Raw genomic sequence first — 19454 nt, 5'->3', positions numbered from 1 at the left:
AAAGCAAATAACATAAAATGTGTCAAAAAGGCTTGGAAAATAGGATTCGCGGGTTTGATTAATACTCCTGGGCAGAGTGTAAAATAATCGAAAATTTTTGGTGACGTCCACTTCTCTTCACTTGTCAGCTCACTTCCAGACACATTCATAGTCGGCTCTGGACTGTCAATATTCGATTGAATATTAGTCATTGAATATTTATGTACGTTCTACAAATTGATAAATTAGGGACCGTACACTAATTACGTAAGCATTTTTTCTGGGTTTTTCAACCCCCACTCCCCCCATGTAAGATTTTTCCCATACAAATATTTTTTTATTTATATGGAACGTAAGAAAATGGCAGACCCCCCTCACCCCAGAAGTGCTTACGTAATTAGTGTACGACCCCTTATCTGAAATATGAACAAGTTTTAAACGAGTAAAGTAGTTTATCACATAGAACTGAATCCGATTTTCATCCAAAAGACACTTTCAATGGTAAACATCAATATAAACAATGCTAATTATGTTTTTTCCTGCACATAGTAAGCACATTCAGTGACAGCCGAATGAATGAGTTGGTGGAGTAGTCGCCTGACTATGTCATTCTATGTTTTGAATAATCATGCGATGTTTGTCAAAATTCGGACTGAAATTGCTTCATGAAGATGAATATTTTATGCTCTGTTAACAACATCCTTCAAGTAATTGGGAATTGAATATGCTATCTTTTATGTGTAAACATGGGTGATATTTTATTCCATTCGTCCATAAGAACCGTTTTCAATTGCTGCTTCAGATTTCATTTGCAGTCCATTACTCTAGACCGGAACATCCCACAATTTTTTGCTGGGATTAGGATCAGGAAACAATAATGGAGTATTGAATCAATGCGGTACATTGTAAATGATCCGAAACTTTACTAAAAGGGCAGTATGCCATGTAACGCTATTTTGCAGTTTTTAATTTTAAAAATAGAAGTAAAGAGTCTTGTCGATAATTCCATCCATGAAAAAAAAATTGTCTTTATTTGAGATGTCTTCAGCCCTAGGCAAACAATATGAAAAACATGTTTATTACTTCATATGCCACTATTGAATCCAAGGCAACTACACTGCCACCACTTTTTGCCTTTCTCGTGCAACAAAGTGGCACCGAAAGGCTATATGATCACTCTAAAAACGAATTTACAATTTTTATGCCCAAAACACGCTAAAAAATACTTATTTATATTTTTTGTATTTTTTTTTCACGAGAAAGGCACCAACACCGCTAGGGGAACTAATCAGGGTTTTCTTAAATTATAGGTTTAACCCTTTATAAGGCAGTGGCAACTATATTGCCACCAACAAATTATATGTTTTTCTATTTATTAACAAGAGCTCTACTTATAATTTCCAATGTAGTGGCTTTATTTGCTTCCTAGTAACACCCCAGATGAATTTGAGCCATAAAAAATTGAAATGTCAATTTGAGAACAGTTTTTTTTTACGAACAGATCGTAAGTTTCGAGTGGAAGAAGGATTTTCACTAATAATTCGTTAAAAAACCGACAAAGATATATTTTCTCCCGTCGGTATTAATTATTTTGAATCTCCTGTGTTAGATTATTACGTGATTAGCGTGAAAAAAGCTTTGCCTTTCTGTAGGTATATTTGGTTTTTGGATTTTTGACGAAATTGTGTTTTTTTCTCAAGGGCCCCTTGGAAACAAAATAGCAAAAAAAAAAATTCACTTATAATGCGTTTTCCGAATAGAACTCTTCACCAAAAAATGTAACGTGCCTTGATTTGACTCGTTTTACGTAAAACCTAATTTTAAAAAATCTTTTATTTATTTTTGTTATTGCCTGTTTTCCCGCTTGCCGGGCAGTGGCAACTATATTGCCACCAATTTTTCAATGTTTCTGAACTATTTAATGTATAACAAACATAAATTTGAGTTTAATACCATGTCAACATTGTGTCCTATTGTTGTTTTGTTAATTTATTGTTTAGATTCGTCTGGGTTAATCCAGGGTTAAGGGTTAATCCATTGGCGTAACTACAGGGGTGCTAGAGGGGGCTATAGCCCCACCTAGGACCAAGCTAGCCCCCTGGAATTATTGTTAATTTGCATAAGTATTGCGTATTGCATAAGGTGAGATTGATGCTTCTGAACTCCTGTCCCGCATCGAATTCCGTACCATTGGTAGACAACTGCGATCTTCGTCTTTGCTGATGACCAGATTCCATCGAACGACATATGGATTCCACGAACCGCTTACATCGTGTGTTCGAATTTTCTCTTCAGTAGACGATCTCTTCGATTTTGGGGAAAATAGTAGATTGTTCATTAGTAGGGTAGAAAGGTCCGGAAGACTAAATTAGTTATCTAAGACATTCATGTAGACTGCTGTCAGATGAATTAAATAAATAATAATAATAATATCCCGAATTAAATTAAATTTAACTTAAAAGTGACAGTTCAGAAATCAAAAAAACACTTGGTTATAAGAATGGCTGGTGCTACCCAATAATTCCAATAAGACATCTATCAAGAGTGATTCGATATCTGTCAAAAGTAATCTTGCTCTACCAGCAGGGTTATTTGATAATTTTCGAACTGTCACTTTAAGTTTGATTTGAGTTTGACTCGGGCAATGATCTAACTCGCCTTATGACAAGAGATTGTTATTTATTGTTAAGGACATTAGGCAGCTTTCTATATATTTTATTTTCATTTACATCCATTTACGGTATAGCGTTACTATGAAGATTTAAATAACGTTGCAGTAAGGTATTGCAATCAAGATTTTGTGCAAGATAAATTTGCACACAAGCTAGGTAAGTATTATATATCTGACATAGTAATACAGTTTAACATAACACTGTCATATTTCGTGCCTGTCCTCAGGATGTTTTATATTTGCAAATATTTTAACTGACATATTCTGAAGTTACTACTTTCTATTTTTTAAACTCAATAATACTAATATTGTATTTTATTTGTTTAACAAGTATGGATGATATATCCCAAGACGACGCAATATCATCACAGAGCAATGCGCATCCAATTCATTGCCCCGTTTGTCTGGAATCCTTCACCTGTGAGAAGTTACTTTATAAACACAAGATGACACATTCCTCCGATTTTCGAACATATGAAATCGAACGGAAAAACCGAAAATTCAAAGTACACATACGAATCTACACGTGTGATATATGTGAGAAAGAGTTCAGAAACTTGACCAATTACGAAAAGCACAGAAAGGTTCGACACACCAAAGAGGGATATATTTGCCCGCAGTGTAGTAAAATATTTAAGGTGCCTCTAATTATTCCGATATTTGGACGAAATTTTATCAACATTCAATCATTTCAGGATATCAAATATATGAAAATTCATATGCGCACGCATTCCGGCGAGAGGCCTTACCAGTGCGAACAGTGTTCCAAAACATTCTCTCGATCGATTATACTACGGCAGCACATGTTGACGCACCAAAAAGTAGGAAGCCATAAATGTGAATTCTGTGCCAAATCATACAAACGAATCGAGGACCTGCATCGGCACTATGAAGTGCATTGAATTTAAAGAAATAAAATAATTTCAGTTTAAGCAATTTTACTTGAACTACTCAGTTGTTTAAATTTTTTATCCATTATTGATGTGTAAGCGCGCAAATTGTTGTCTACGAAAGATAAATGAAAGATTGATTTGCTTGTCTACGACAATTATTTGCTGTGTTTATTTATGTCTGATTTATTTTCTTTGAGATTATTTGAAAATCTAAATTTTAACTTTTCGGATGCTTATTATTTTGGAATATAATCCAAATCAACATAAATGTGTACGTCTAAGTTTGGAAGATGATATTAGCATTACCATATCATTATAAATCGTTTAACCACGTAGAAGTAATACACTCATATCATTAATAGTAAGGATCTCCTATCAAAAACAACAAGGTTTTTATGACTTTCTAGCGCATATAAAATATGCTTTTAAAAATGGGCCTGAGGCAAACCGCACAAATTGTGGTGTTTTTATAGAGGGATGAAGGCAAATCTGCAAATAGACACTCAGGGTGTGGGGGGTGGCAGAAGTGGCCGACCCACTAAACCCACCCAAGTAACGAAAAGTTCTCTCTTCTAATGCCCTGATCCGTCTGGAACTACCTTCCAGTATTGCTTCTGGAGGATAGGAAGTACTAAGCGTACTCCTCCCAAAAACGCGCGCCACGGTCTACTCAGCTGGTCCCCGGCGGTGCGCATAGCCTACTCCGGTAACCGACTTTCGATGCCCTTGAGCTATTCAACTCCCGTTTCTGTCACGATCGCGAACAACTCGGATAGTCCCCGACGGCGGATCTAACCTACTCCAACGAGAAGTTCCCCAAAAGTGGGAGGTCCTTTGAAACCGGCCATTCCGTCACGTTCTGCGTCGCCTCAAGCTGACGACGTTTTAGCTGGCACGGGCGTTCGCATAATCATCCTACATTTTCCGCGGCGGAGTGCTCATGGCCCGATATCCGCAATGGCGGTCTGCTGCTGCTCCGAGCGCCAACTTCGTTGTAGGATGTCGGCTATCCCGGACGTCCCTCTTGCCGTCGCTCTTCACTGTTCTGGGTTCTGGTACATTTTTCTGATGTTATCGGTGGTAGTGTCCATTCAGCATGCCTCCAAAATTGTACTCCTTTCCGTTTCGAACCGGGGACATGTGAACTGGATGTATTCAGCCGTTTCTGTCACGTCTGGGGATTGCGGACAGGCGGGGGAAGCAGAATATCCGAACCTGTACAGGTACCACCTGAAGCATCAGTGGCGTGTTAAGAACGGGGTCAAGCCAAAGTTTAGCTCTCCATGAGGTCTGCTAATCCACACTTGGGACTAGGCGATGGGTCCAACTTCCCTTAGCCGAGTAGTCCCCCTCGCTCTGCCATTTGCCGTTGCTGCTTTGAAATTCCTGCGAGCATTACCGGTTCCCCTGAGGTGCACTCCACGTCTTCCTTCACCACCAGTTTGATAGGCATCAAGCCCGGGAGTACAAATACCGCCTCGCGAGATACGGTGTGATATCCGCTGATGACATTCAGACACATTAGCTTATGTGTACTCTCCACCTTTCGCACGTTGCAGTTTGCGCGGAACCCTAGACTGGACATCCATATCGCAGTTTCAAAACCGCCACGCTTGCCAGCAGCCTGCGCTTGCTGGAGCACACCCTAGAGCCGTTCGCCATCATCCTCGATAGTGCCGCTATCACCTTCGCCGCGCACTTGCAGACGTAGTCGACATGACATTTGAAACCATTCCTCTACTAGACTGATCGAATACGTTGCAGTCAATTCGATGGACTCTCCGTACACGATCATGGTAACGTCATCGTCGAATCCCACTAACTTGACTCTTGACGGGAGCTCTAACCTCAGCACGCCATCGAACATCACGTTCCACAGTAATGAACGCTGAATTGATCCCTGTGGGACACCTGCCTTGATGGGGGCGTTAACCAAGCCCTCGTCTGGCTCGAAGATCAATACTCGATTCTTGAAGTAGCTTCCCAGAATCTTGTACAGCCCTACCGGTACTCCCATTCGAAACAACGAGTTCGCGATCTCTAACCAGCACGCACTGTTGAATGCATTCCGCACGTCGAGTGTTGTTACTGCACAGTAACAAATACCGCGTTGCTTGCATTCGATGGCGACCTCTGCAGTGTCAACCACCAATTCAGTAGCACCCAGGGTTGACCGTCCTCTCCGAATTGTGGTGTAAAATTACTCAACTGCATGTAAAATAATGTTGAACGCATGGTTGTTTGTTTTGTCTTAATGCAGCGGTCAACCTGGGATAAATGTATCCCCTGAGAGTACCTTCGCTGGCCCCAGGGGGTACCTCGGACAAAAATGCGTAACGGCGGATGAGTTAAAATTTCAATCAAAACTTTTTAAACAAGTTTTGATAATTTTGTATTTTTTTTATTTCAAAACCTTGTCTTGTACATAATATGCATAGGGATACCCATCAGCACATCATGGTCTATTGAATCCTGCCCTCCACAACCAGCACAGTGGATGAAAGGCTGTGGGACAAAAGATCAAAAGGACAAAACGTCGAGTGAACACATTTAAAAAATCTTCTATGCAATCTACCTGGTCGAAACACAATGTTAAATAATATGTTAAAAATATGCTTCATAGCTTAATGCTAGTGTCTACAGATTCGGAAGCCTCAATTTGAGAGACATGAAGTTTCTTTTACCGAAAAGCTCAGTTGCTTCGTTACAAGAGAATTGGAGGCATCCTTCTACGATTCTCGGAAGCCTCCTTCCAAGCAGCTCGGAGGACATATTTCAAGAGGCTCGGAGGACTCCTTTCAAGAGGTTTGGAAGCCTTCTTTCAAGAAGCTCGGAAACCTTCTTTCAATAGGCCCGGAAGCCTAATTTTAAGTGACCCGGAAGCCTCATTTAAAGAGGTTTGGAAAATTTCTTCAACGAGGCCCGGAAGCTTTCTTGTAAGCTTTTTTCTTTCCTCCTTTTTTAAAAAAAAAACTCGGAAGGCTCTTTGCAAAAGGCTCGGAAGGCCTCATTTCAAGAGGTTCATAAACATCCTTTCAAGAAGCTCAAAGGCTCCCTTGAAAAGGCTCGGAATTCTTCTTTCAAAAGGCTTGAAACCATACTTCCAAAAAGGCACAGAGGTGTCCTTTCGAAATACTGTCGTCGGGGTGACAATGGGTCAATTGGGGGTGAGAATGGGTCACTGTTTCAACTGCCTAAAATGCTTGTAGAATAGATTAAATGTAGCTGAGATAAAAAAAACTATATTATAAGAGACTTTTTTGAGCGATTTAGTTATTCAACTTCCAGACTGCCGGTGAGAGCGATGACCCATTTTCACCTCTAGACCCATTGTCACCCCTGATGGCAGTACTAAGAACTTCTAACATAGACTTTTGAGTCAAAAGTTTCCTATTAAGTGACTCGAAAGCCGCCAGAGGCTCGTATCGTAAGCCTGCCCCCAAGCGGCTCAGAAACCTCTTTTAAAGTGGTTCGAAAACCTCCTTTCAAGGGGTTCGAAACGCTGCTTCCAAGAGGTTCAGAAGCTTCCTTTCAACAGACTCGAAAGCCTCCTTTCAAAAGGCCCGGAAACCTACTTTCAAGAGGCTCAGAAGCCTTCCTTGACGGGGCTAAGATGCTTCCTTTCAAGAGGCTCGGAAGCCTCTTTTCAAGGGCCTCGGAATTATGTTTCAACGAGGATTGGAAACATACTTTCAAGCGGCTCAGAGGGGTCCTTTCAAGATGCTCAGAAGTCTCCTTTTAAGTACCGTGCGGGACCGAAATCCGTACAGCACCGAACTCCGTCCACCTCATGAAATATCAATAAATAAAAGGGGGTTAAAGGTAATTAATGTAGAAATAATTAATCTTATCCTGTTCGGATTCTTGGCAGTAAGCTTTTAGGGCATAGAATTGGAAAGAAGGCTTTGAAATTAAAACAACAAAAATCAAAAACAAATCTCTACCCACCAAACGCGGAGTTCGTGCCGCCATTTTGTTTTCGGGTAGAGCATAATTGCACCAAAAGTAACTGTGTTTTTATTGCTTATTGCGAATCATTACATAAGATCAGCGGAATACAAATCAAAGGGATCCCTTCTCAAGGTGTGTATCGAACTATTTACAGTGGTAGTTCGGTCAATCAGACTGTTTCAATTTAAATATTTAGTTTACAAATAGCTGTACGGATTTTGATCCTTTGATTCGAAATCCGTCCACGGTGGACGGATTTCGAGTCAGGAGTAGTTGATTTAATTCATTATTTTATGATGTTTTTCGTAGTTTTTATTGAGTAAATGTGAAACAGTTCGAAAGTAGAAGCCTTCATGCTCCCGTGTCGATGTCAAATGTTTTATTTACATTCGATTCCTATTTTCTAATGACTTTTTCATATACTAAGGTGCTTAAGTGTACGGATTTCGATGCCCCACGGTACCTCGAAAACCGCTTTTCAAGACGCTCGGAAGCCTTCCTTTATGAGGCTCTAAAGGTTCTTTTCAAGAGGCACGGAATCCTACTTTTAAGACAATTGGAAGCCTTCGATAGTCAAAAAAGTTCTGTAGGGAGCTCCATGTATGAGCTTAATATGAATTGGGAATTTTCACGGAAAATGAAAATTTTAGGCAACTTAATGAAGAGCCATATATTCCCTTAGTTTTCAGGTCAATTTTTCATATTTATTATGAGCTGTTTTTATTTAAAGCAAAAAACATAGGGGGTGCCTCAATCAATGCAAAAGTTCGAAGGGGTACCTCTCAAGAAAAAGGTTGAGAATCGCTGTCTTAATGGATTGAACGACAGTCTTGCGGGCGAGGTGGAAGAATCGTAAATCGTTAAATTTAAGTGAAAATGAAGGGATTTTGTTCATTTCATACATTGCAGCTCAATAAATGTATTACAAAAGATGGGTTATATGCAGAGATGCGTGATCGGGTGGAATAATAAGGAATGTACAGGTTGAGGATCAAAGCGCTCGAACGTGAGTACGACAGCTACCTAACAATCATAAGAGATTTCAGGGCTGGAAGCGATCAATGCTGCTCAAAATAGTGACTTTAGTGACCAACACTGGCGAAAAAAGGGACCAAATAGTGACTTTCATCTGCAGAAAAAGTTACCAAATAGTGACTTTTAATTTTATTTGCAGTGACAGAAATGGACTTTTATTAAAAGTTAATAAGGCTGAAACAAATAATTTTCAAAAATTATGTCTCCTCCTAATAGGGAGTGAGTGCAAGTAATGGACCCCTTAACGACGGAAACTTACTTCAATCGCTTCGCTAGAGTAAGGCTCATGACAAATTGCTATTCTGCAGAACTAGATCACAAGCAACAGGTATCAGCATCGCGTTTCGTACATAACACATGGTAAAACATTCATTTTTACTACTAAAATATGTATTTTAAAATTATGTAGCCAGGTTGCCCATTATGGCCACCCCCGGGTCCATAATACGCAACATCGAGTTTGTTTACATACGTATTATGGTCCCCCCCATTTGATTTACATGTTCCATTTCCACATGTTCCTGTTGCCTATAATGGACCCCCCCTTCTGTGTTAGTAATGGACCCTCTAGCGCGTTTACATTCATAAATTAGTTAATATAACTAAATTTCAGTCTCCCAGTGCAAAACAATTGTATGGAGCTACTACCCTGATAAGAGAAGCAACTTTATCCTATGGAAGTTTGCAGGAAATAGTAGATTCAAGCGTAAACTCTCGGTTTTTGTTCAGGGGGTCCATTATACGCACGGGGTCCAATACTAGCACTCACTCCCTATCTGTTGGTTCAAAATTTCAATTTGAATGGCCAAAAAATTTAAAAAAAAAAATGAGATTAAAATGACATAGATTAACTTCAACTCACATCTTATATATAAAAATGAAATGGTCTGTGTTCGTATCCGCATAACTCGAAAACGGCTGGATGGATTTTTTTCATTTCTTCAGCAGAAACATTCGTTATAGTTTCCGACGGGTTTATATGATATTTCCTAATGCGAAAATTACGAGTAAAGTTGAGCAAATCGTGAAAAACTAAAATTGTGATTCCTATGCGAACTTTGCATGGGCAGTTCGGAACGCACATTCTCGCCTACTATGCAGGACAACGTCTGCCGGGTCAACTAGTAGTTTATAAATCTGAAACCCAAGAATTATTTTAAAACCTAAAGAATTTTTTCAGGACTTTAAAAAGCATAAACAAGAAGTTCGAACTACCAACCAATAAATTACCGATTTTCCTCGATGGAATATCCAAAGTTTATGCAGTTTCAAATGTTTAAATCAGAATAGGGAGTGAGAGCATCATTATCGGTCGCGAGCATTTTAATCACCCGCGCAACGCTTTCATTTTAGTTTCGTCACTCGTTTCCGTATCGGTCACTATTTTCGGCTATCAATTTGGTTGCTGTATTCCGTACCGGTGACGTTTGACAGTTGACAGTTCATCAAATAGCAGCGCTCTTATCGCGCTACCAAATTTGGTCACCTGTCAGTCGCGCTACTGTTATAGCAGCGCGTTTAGTAGCGACCGGTAAAGTGTCAAATAATGATACTGCGCTGCCAAACGGCTTAAACTCACCACCGGTAATCTTGCTCTGAGTGCTAGTAATGGACCCCGTGCGTATAATGGACCCCCTGAACAAAAACCGAGAGTTTACGCTTGAATCTACTATTTCCTGCAAACTTCCATAGGATAAAGTTGCTTCTCTTATCAGGGTAGTAGTTCCATACAATTGTTTTACACTGGGAGACTGAAATTTAGTTATATTAACTAATTTATGAATGTAAACGCGCTAGAGGGTCCATTACTAGCACAGAAGGGGGGGCCATAATAGGCAACAGGAACATGTGGAATTGGAACATGTAAATCAAATGGGGGACCATAATACGTATGTAAACAAACTCGATGTTGCGTATTATGGACCCGGGGATGGCCATAATGGGCAACCTGGCTACATAATTTAAAAATACATATTTTAGTAGTGAAAATGAATGTTTTACCATGTGTTATGTACGAAACGCGATGCTGATACCTGTTGCTTGTCATCTAGTGCTGCAGAATAGCAATTTGTCATGAGCCTTACTCTAGCGAAGCGATTGAAGTAAGTTTCCGTCGTTAAGGGGTCCATTACTAGCACTCACCCCCTATTTATCTGAGCAGATGTCGAGAGACCATTCATTTTGCTCCTTACGGAAACTTGATCTTTCTATGGGGATTCCATACGCTTACACTAAGTTTTCATTTCTGCAGCTCGGCAAAAATCCCTTCAGCCGTATGCCCAGCAAAATAAGTACTGATATCCCGGCAAAAATGATGTGTTTTTCAGCAACTCTGACAGAAATCTAAGCAAGTTCATTGCAGTATCAATCAGAGTGGCAAATTTCTCCATTGTGATACAAAAAGGAATATTTTTATTTTTTTTTTTTTTTTAAATATATTAGTTTTTGTTATAAAAAAATCTGAAAAGCTTGTTTGTTTTGGGTATGCACCAGTGAGCATTAGAGCAAAGCCTCGCTAACTAATGATTTCCCCGAAACAACTGGAAATGTATTTTAAATTAAAAAGATCAATCTGAATATTAAACAGTTTAAAACCTCTATTAAAAACTGTTTGAAATCTAATCTAATCTAAATCTAATGACAACACCGAGATTCACAACGAATCTGGTGTCACGATGAAGTTCCGAACAGCGTTCGGGCTAAAAAGTACTATGTGGTCATTTTTTTTTGAATTCGTCATTTCATGTCCGTCGTGAATAGAGCATCTTTCGACGGATAATGTTTCAATTTTTTCAACATTTTTTCTCATTTCACGACGATACTCACGGAACATAGTCAAAAGTTTCAAAATAGTTAAAAATAAGGACTTTTTCCGAGAAAAAGTGACTTTAGTGACTTGAGGTCGTAAAAAGACACTTTTTAGTGACTGACCCGAAAAAAGTGACAATGTCACTAAAAAGTGACCCGCTACCAGGCTTGAGATTTAATCATTCAGGTTGGTCAAGAGGAGGAATTTAGACCGACCATTGAAAAATACAGTGCTCACCGGCTGACGAAGGGAAAAAGTCGCTTCGCTTCAGCTACTTCCAGCACAGCGTCCCGTACAGATACACATGGAGATCACCATTGTAAATAGATTTTTGCATTTTTTGATGCAATTTGGCTCGGTGGCATTTAGTCTTTCTATCACTGTTATACATTGATAAATTGACAATTAAGCCATGAGCCATGCTGCTTACTCGTATTCTTTATGTTCCACACGAAATTGTCGTCAAAGTTGGTCTTGATATGATTGTATGGCCCTCAAACTTTTGAGGTCGGTGTGGGGCAGTGCGCCCATGCTCATTTCGTATGAGCGAAACAGCTGAAACATTCGATTAATTGCCTTAATGTATGTAGGCATTGATAATGAAAATCATTTCAAATCGATGAGCACATACGCGTTTTAACCCATCCTCTGGCGCATCTCACCCCGCATAGTTTTAAAATATTTTTTTGCGGGTGTTTTAAAAAAAAAACAAATTTTTTTTTTTTATTTCTTTATTTATTTGGTAGGCACTCTGTGTTCGACGACCGCTACTGTGCCGAGATCTACTGTGGTATTCTCGTCTCTTAGAATCCACACAGAATCTATTTTTAGATTACCTATTGTCCATATCATCGTCCGTTCGTTCATCCATATCGTGAGTCCATGTAGATGCTTTGTTTCGTTTGCCATATATCGAGTCCGTTGGAGGTATGCCTCCGAAAAGAGGGTCAGTTTGTCAGTCGCCGTCAGGTAGCTGTGTTGGTCAGACGCGTTCCCCATTACGCCCGACTACTGCTGCACTTCTGGCAATTGACGAGAGGTTGGGGGGGCTGGGAATCGAACCCATGACCATCCGCTTATATAGCGGACGTGTAGCCGACTAAGCCACGGGACCCCCTAAACCAAATTTCCTTATAATAAAATGCTAAATTAGATAGCTGTCATTGGTAGTCAGTAGCAGATAAGCTGTTCTTCTGTTTGCGATGGTGAAAACAGGCTGAACTGGTGATTTTCATTGATAAAAACGGCATTTTCCTTAACGTGGGCGTCCTACCCCCAGTTCCCCTAGCAAGAAGTAAGACGGAAACGGAGACCACAGACCAGACCCGCCTCTTTCAGGAGAAGAAACGCCGCCTGGAAGAAACGGAATGCGAGGAGACGGTACAGCTGTGCTGTTATCAAGAAATACACGCAAGTTCTATCAAAAGCTCAACGAATCCCGCATATATTCGTACCGCGAGCCAAAATCTGGTATGGTGTCGAAGATGAACTCATCAAGATGGGCCCGGGAGATCAGGCCACTTGTCTGCATAGACTGATAGTCAGAATGTGGAAAACAGAACATTTTGGAACAGCTACCGGAAAAGTGGAAGGAAGGGGTAACATGCCCGATCTACAAAAAGAGCATGAGCATTATGAGCATGAGTATTATGACCGTACAATTCGTAGTTGCTACTCCGTGATTGACTGGAACTTGTGAAATTGCACAGAGAACCATGTGAATGGAGCATGGGATATGCTATCCATTCTCAATGTACACGTTTCAGAAGCTCACGTATTTAAAGTCAATAACGGCGCCGGCCACGTCCTTACGGTCATATAGGAAAGGTAGGATTGTTAGTTCGACTCTCGTTGCTATAGAGACCGAGAACACCTCTGCATCTCCACGATTGTCACGGGATGTGGTATTGTGTTAGTTGCATAGGATATTTTATCTGGATTCACTACAGTAAGTGATGCGATCTAAGGGAGGGGATTATATGAAATACAAATAAAAACGCGAACCGTACAGATCAAAACAAAATATCTCAGATAACGCGACAGTTTTGCTTGCTATTCGAAATACGATCAATCGTAAAATCAACACAGAACTATTTCGCGACGACCAAAACACATACCACCACGCACTGTACATACTTGCTCAAATCACAAGAGAAAACACACACTGAACTGATTAGCTTTATTACCGGCCGCGCAATGCAGAACACAATATTTCGGCGGATCGCGCGATCGTTCTGCTGTCCGAAGCAAGAGAAAACACACACTGAACTGATTAGCTTTATTACCGGCCGCGCAATGCAGAACACAATATTTCGGCGGATCGCGCGATCGTTCTGCTATCCGAAACAAGAGCTATTACCGGCCGCGCAATGCAGAACACAATAATTCGGCCGACCACGCGATCGTTCTGCTGTCCGAAACAAGAGAGATCACGCACTGAACTGAATAATTTTATTACCGGCCGCGCAATGCAGAACACAATAATTCGGCCGACCAAGCGATCATTCTGCTGTCCGAAACAAGAGAGATCACGCACTGAACTGATTAATTTTATTACCGGCCGCGCAATGCAGAACACAATAATTCGGCCGACCACGCGATCGTTCTGCTGTCCGAAACAAGAGAGATCACGCACTGAACTCAGGGTAACATGCCCGATCTACATATAAGCGACAAACTGGAGTGTGAGAACTTTTCACCTACAATGTGATATCCCAGATCATCCACCGTTTGTCACCAATAATTAATGACTTCAGGGGAAGTTATCAAGCCTGCTCCGTAGACGGCCGCTCGTCAACCGACCCAATCTTTACTGTATGATAAATCCTTAAAAAGCCGTAAATGTCAATAAACGCACCATCTGTTTATCGCTTTTAAGGTCGCATATGATAGCAAAGACCGCACATCGCTATGGTAAACCTTGGACGAGAATACCTTTTCCGAGAAATTTACAAGACTGATAAAAGCAACTATGGGTGATGTGCAAAATTGTGTGAAGATTTCGGGCAAAAAGTCCACCCAAGTAACATTTTAAGTTTTATAACGCTCTTAAGACCATAATGTTTTCTACAAGAGTATTAGAAAACGTGCATTAAACCAAAATGTTACTAGGGCAGTTCGTTCGAATCCCGCCTGGGAGTATGACAAGGTGATGAACTTTCGAGCCTGATAGGGCCGCCTGAGAAGCAGTGTTACTATATACAGGGATACCTTCGAGGTGGTTGAGGAATTCGTCTACCTTGGATCCGTGCTAACGGCTGACAATAACGTTAGTCTTGAAATACGAAAGTGCATCATCTGTGGAAGGCGGGCCTAGTATGGGCTCCAGAAGAAATTACGGTCAAATAAGATTCACATCCGCACCAAATGTATCATGTACAAAACACTCGTAAAACCGGTAGCCCTCTAGGCACATAAAACTAAGACCATGCTAGAGGGGGATTTGCAAGCACTCGGGGTATTCAAGAGATGCGTGTTCACAACCATTATTGGCGGTGTGCGAGAGAACGATATGCGGCGTAGGATGAGTCACGAGCTCCCCGAACACGACGACGAACCAGTATTAAGAAGGTAGCAAAAGCTGGAAGGGTGCAATGGGCAGAGCATCTTGCGCAGCAAGCTAGGTGGGCAAGGAGTTCTCTGTTCAGATGTAAGGTAAATAATTGATTTGCCTTTGAGGAGAAATTGGAGGTCATCACTGCGATTGCATCAAAACGTGATTCTGAGTTTGTTTCTTCTACGAAATAAGTATTTATTTATTTATTTATTTATTAATCTTCATCTGTACTGTACTAACTGTACAGACTGGCTTAAAACTTATATGCTAACTAAAAATTTGCCTTAATCTAGTTTTGAATTTCGCTCTGCTACAATTAAAATCGAGCCAATTAATGCTGTTGAGGAGGTTGAAACAACGTTCAAGCGGGTGATTTTGCCCGAATACTGTGGAGTGTCGGACAGACTGGAAGAGCTGACGTTGGCAGGAGCGACGTTCTGGAACATGAAAGTTAACTTGCTGCAAGAACTCTGGGCAGTTCACGTGGTTGTTCATAATGTCAAATTCAAAAACCCTCTGCAAATCTCTGCGTCGTTGTCGAAGGGTTTCGAGTCGAATCAGTTGGCATCGCTCTTCGTAGTGCGGTAATCTCAAAGGATTATTCCACGGCAATCGCCTGAGGGCAAAACGAACGAAACTGCGTTGAACCCTTTCGATTCGCGTCATCTGGATTTCGTAATAGGGCGCCCACACCTGCACAGCATATTCGAGTATACTTCGCACGAGGCAGCAGTACAGGCTTTTCAAGGAGTAAACGTCATCAAAATCAGGCGTTCTGGCGCCTGAAGCCTAAAATGGCCTTGGCAGTAGTCGTTGCAATATGCTCATTCAAATTCATTGCCGTCAATCGTAACTCCCAGGAAAGTTTATCTGCGTTCTGCATCTGGTAAAACTTGAGTTGCAGTTTGACGCATTTATCTCCATACCATTTAAACAACACCAGTTGGCTATGACATCTAGATCTTGTTGCAGCGCAAGACAATCGGTAAATGATCGAATAATTCGAAGTATTTTCAAATCGTCAGCGTACATGAGGCGATGAGATTGAAGTTTACAGCATAAATCGTTCACGAAGATGATGAAAATCAAAGGCCCAGGTGACTGTCTTGTGGCACTCCGGATGGCGTAGGATATGTTATTATAGTAGGATATTAAAGTTAATCGGTGGGGAACTTTATCGAAAGCCTTCGAAAAGTCGATGTAAATGCTGTCAATTTGAAATCTCTTCTCCAGGTTAGAATTCAACATGCTGGTGTAGGTCATCAGGTTTGTTACAGTAGAGCGATTTCGTACAAAACCATGTTAGTACTAAGAGATAACAGTTTTGGCAGCCATATACGCTTATGAATCAGCAGTTCGAGTGTTATGGCCGAATCGAGATTGGACGATAGTTCTCAACATAATGGGAGCTACCCACCTTATGCATTGGAGTAACTGCTGATATTTTCCACTCATCTGGGAAGACTCCTAGCGCAAACGACATGTTGAACAAAATGCATACTAACAAATCTAATACGTCAGCACATCGTTGAATGAAAACAGGAGGTAGTCTATTTGGACCTGGATCCTTCGATGGAACGACAGCTTCTAATGTTTTTGAAAGTTCAGCTACGGAGAATGCGGGGCGTGGATAGTTCATGTTGTGATGAAAGAGAGTTAAAAAGGTCCGTCGAATCTTGAGGAGGATTCGTATTGCACAACGACTTGAAGAAAAAACTTGCGAATAGTTCAGCACATTCAGCGATATCGTTTGATGTAACATCAGCAAAACTTACAGTAGATAACATCACATGTGATTTTTCCTGATTTTGATGAAGCGCCAGAAAGCTGACGGGTTCTATTTAAATTCATTTTGTGATTCATCCGATTCAACGGTTTGCAGAAGAGCACTGTTTGTCGCAGTCCGATTACGGAAAAACCTGCGACGCGTTTTACGATGTATGTTACGTCAATGCTGTATTTCAGAGCTCCACCAGACTTGCTTGTACGTTTTCGGAGTCTCGTCTAGAATCGCTGTTGTTGACAGCGTTGTTGGCCTAAAAAAAAACCTCTCCTGGCACCTAGGTCTTCAAATTCTAGATACCTAATTCCAAGAGGCCATGTATCAGGAGCGAGTGCAATCGATTTAGAATTGGGATTAGTAGATTGTGTTCATGCATCCGCATAACTTAAGAACAGCGAGGTGTATTTTCGTCATTAACTCAGCTATTTTTTTGCAGTTATTATTTATTTGGGAGTTTTACATGGACTAGAACAGAAGAACAGCGAGGTGTATTTTCGTCATTAACTCAGCTATTTTTTTGCAGTTATTATTTATTTGGGAGTTTTACATGGACTATTAACATTATGCACCGAAAAATGCAATTCTTCTGCAGGATAACGCCTATCGGGTCAGTTTATACAAATATTAATAACATAAATCTGGGAACAAGCTGCAATGGAAGGCTCGTATACATTTTAAGAGCGCCGACAGAAGCAAAAACTTGTGAAAATGGGAGAAATGGTACGATAAAGTTTGTGATATGCATTAGTATTAAAATCTGAAGAATAGCAAATCTTATACAATATCTTTATTCTAAAAGAATATTATTATTATTGCACACAGCATGAATATCAATGCGCCTTCAATGACTACACATTTGTTGGATTTTTATCTGCATTTTTTTTAAATTGTTGATGTATTACCAAGAATAGTGTGGATTATTCAATCAGAGTTTGACTATTATTTGTCTATAACTTATTCAAGAGGTTGTATTTTGAAATGTGTTGTGATGGACATTCAGTGCGATAAGTTTTCTACATTGTCTAATATGATTGATCGTAGCCCGATATTCACAGCGCTAGAACGTATCCCTAATATCACTCACTACTCTAAATGATAATAAAATTGCAAACAGCAAAATGTTGAACAAAGTTGTGGGAACCAAGTTGCAAGTCTACCACTCAGCCCATTTCAAAATATAGCTTCTTCAATTAGTTATTGGCATAAACACAGTTCATAAGCGTCGAGCTGAAATTCAATGATCAACTTTATAACCGCTTCTTACTAGCTTGTGATACTGTATAACATAGGTAAGATCAATGCGATTCATAATGCTTCAGTAGATCTTCCTTCCGCTTGTAAGCCTTCGAGCAAAAATCACAACGGTGGGAAGCCGCCTGGTGTGATCGTTCGTGTTGCTTCAAATTCCAAATAGTTTGGAATGCCTTTTTGCACTGTTCACATTCGAACGGGCGGTCCTGTTTGTGGAATTTTCTCCTATGCACTGAAAGATGCGTAGCAGTTTTGAACACCTCCTGACAACTCGCGCACGTTAGGTTGTTGTGATTTTTTCTGTGCAGTACATATTTGCTGTAAGATGTGAAACGCATGCTGCATTCATCGCAAGGATACACTTGTTGGCGGTTTCGATGAGTTTGCACGTGGCGCTCGAAATTACCGGTGTTGTTGAATTTACGATCACAATCATTACACGTGTAAACCAGCGAGTGCACTTTGAATACGATGTTATTCCTAATGACTTCTTTGATGTCCACTTCGTATGGGAGCTTGCCTTGCTCACTGGTGTTGTTGGGAAATACCAACGGAGTTACCGGTATGTTTTCAACGATTGAGTATTCTATAGGTTCCATATTTAGTAGATTATCGTGCTTTAAAACTATTGCGTTTTCGTATCAACATTTCAAATGAAATTTGAATGCAAACTATCTGCACTTTCTCTTCATTGCTACTGTTCAGTCCAAGTGAGGTTGGGCCACTGGGCACCTGTGCCACGCATAATTAGAATAAATCTTCCTGATTAAAGGAAAGAAGATAATAATTATCGAAACCGGTTGCTGATGATAGAACGTAACGCTACTAACGTGATGACCAACGCATAGATTTCTTTTTGTCAATATTATGCTTTGATGTATTTCTTCACTCGACTGGACACATCTACTCGATTCAAATTTGATGGAAAGGGAAACCCCAACTAGAACTGGAGTGTTTTTTTGTTCATAATACTTGTTTATTCAAATAATATTACGAATACGCAACTTTTCCATAGAGCAGTAGATAGTTGTGCTATTTTTTTTCGGCGCAGACAAAAATTGAATCTCGAGGCGGTTTGCAGCTAAATATACTCTCATCCTGGGGCCTCATTGTGATTCTCGACTCTACAGCACTTTCGAACGAAAGTTTACATGATTTGCTCGATTCGAGTCGAGATGCGCAATACCACCTCTTTGTCTGGTTTATCCAACTAGCTCACCTCCTTGTATCAGCGAACACCATCTCTGCAGGATTGCTAGCCGGTTATTGTCCTTCCGGGTCCGCGACGTTAGGCATAAGTACATTAGGCATAAAGACGTTAGCAAGAAATGTAAAATAACAACATTGCCAATGACAACAACATTGACCTCGCTTGTAAATGTTAAGACAAACTCAACTCGCAATAAGCGTTTGTCCCAAACTGCAACAGAATAGGACAATGATCGCTTGCCGCGCACTTTGAGAAGTAGTCGGTTTTCGATGATGTTTTTGGTTAAATAACAATGTAAATAAATACTATTTATACT

At 40.4% G+C, this 19454-nt stretch overlaps 2 protein-coding genes across 2 annotated transcripts; one reads left to right on the top strand and one right to left on the bottom strand.

Moving 5' to 3' along the window:
* The first annotated feature begins 2850 nt into the window (after window positions 1-2850).
* Window positions 2851-3597, top strand: LOC134215774 (zinc finger protein 736-like). The gene is made up of 2 exons (XM_062694894.1): window positions 2851-3288; window positions 3346-3597. Exons 1-2 carry the CDS (start codon window positions 2983-2985, stop codon window positions 3550-3552), a joined length of 513 nt encoding a protein of 170 aa, XP_062550878.1. The 5' UTR covers window positions 2851-2982; the 3' UTR covers window positions 3553-3597.
* Window positions 3598-17539: 13942 nt separating this feature from the next.
* LOC134215773 (zinc finger protein 678-like) lies at window positions 17540-18923 on the bottom strand. Its single transcript, XM_062694892.1, has 2 exons — window positions 18759-18923; window positions 17540-18690 (listed from the first exon to the last, which is right to left on the bottom strand). The coding sequence occupies exon 2, from the start codon at window positions 18525-18527 to the stop codon at window positions 17973-17975; it is 555 nt and encodes a 184-aa protein (XP_062550876.1). The 5' UTR covers window positions 18528-18690; window positions 18759-18923; the 3' UTR covers window positions 17540-17972.
* Window positions 18924-19454: the final 531 nt, after the last annotated feature.

The sequence above is a fragment of the Armigeres subalbatus genome, chromosome 2 (genome assembly GCF_024139115.2).
Source record: "Armigeres subalbatus isolate Guangzhou_Male chromosome 2, GZ_Asu_2, whole genome shotgun sequence".
Classification (NCBI taxonomy): Eukaryota; Metazoa; Arthropoda; class Insecta; order Diptera; family Culicidae; genus Armigeres; species Armigeres subalbatus.
Note: the sequence above shows the minus strand (reverse complement) of the source record. Positions and strands in the feature narration are given on the sequence as shown.

Excerpts from the sequence above, each read along its gene's own strand:
- LOC134215774 (XM_062694894.1), top strand. The coding sequence starts at position 2,983 with ATGGATGATATATCCCAAGACGACGCAATATCATCACAGAGCAATGCG. Across the intron at positions 3,289-3,345 it reads AGTGTAGTAAAATATTTAAG|GATATCAAATATATGAAAAT; the intron begins GTGCCTCTAATT and ends CAATCATTTCAG.
- LOC134215773 (XM_062694892.1), bottom strand. The coding sequence starts at position 18,527 with ATGGAACCTATAGAATACTCAATCGTTGAAAACATACCGGTAACTCCG.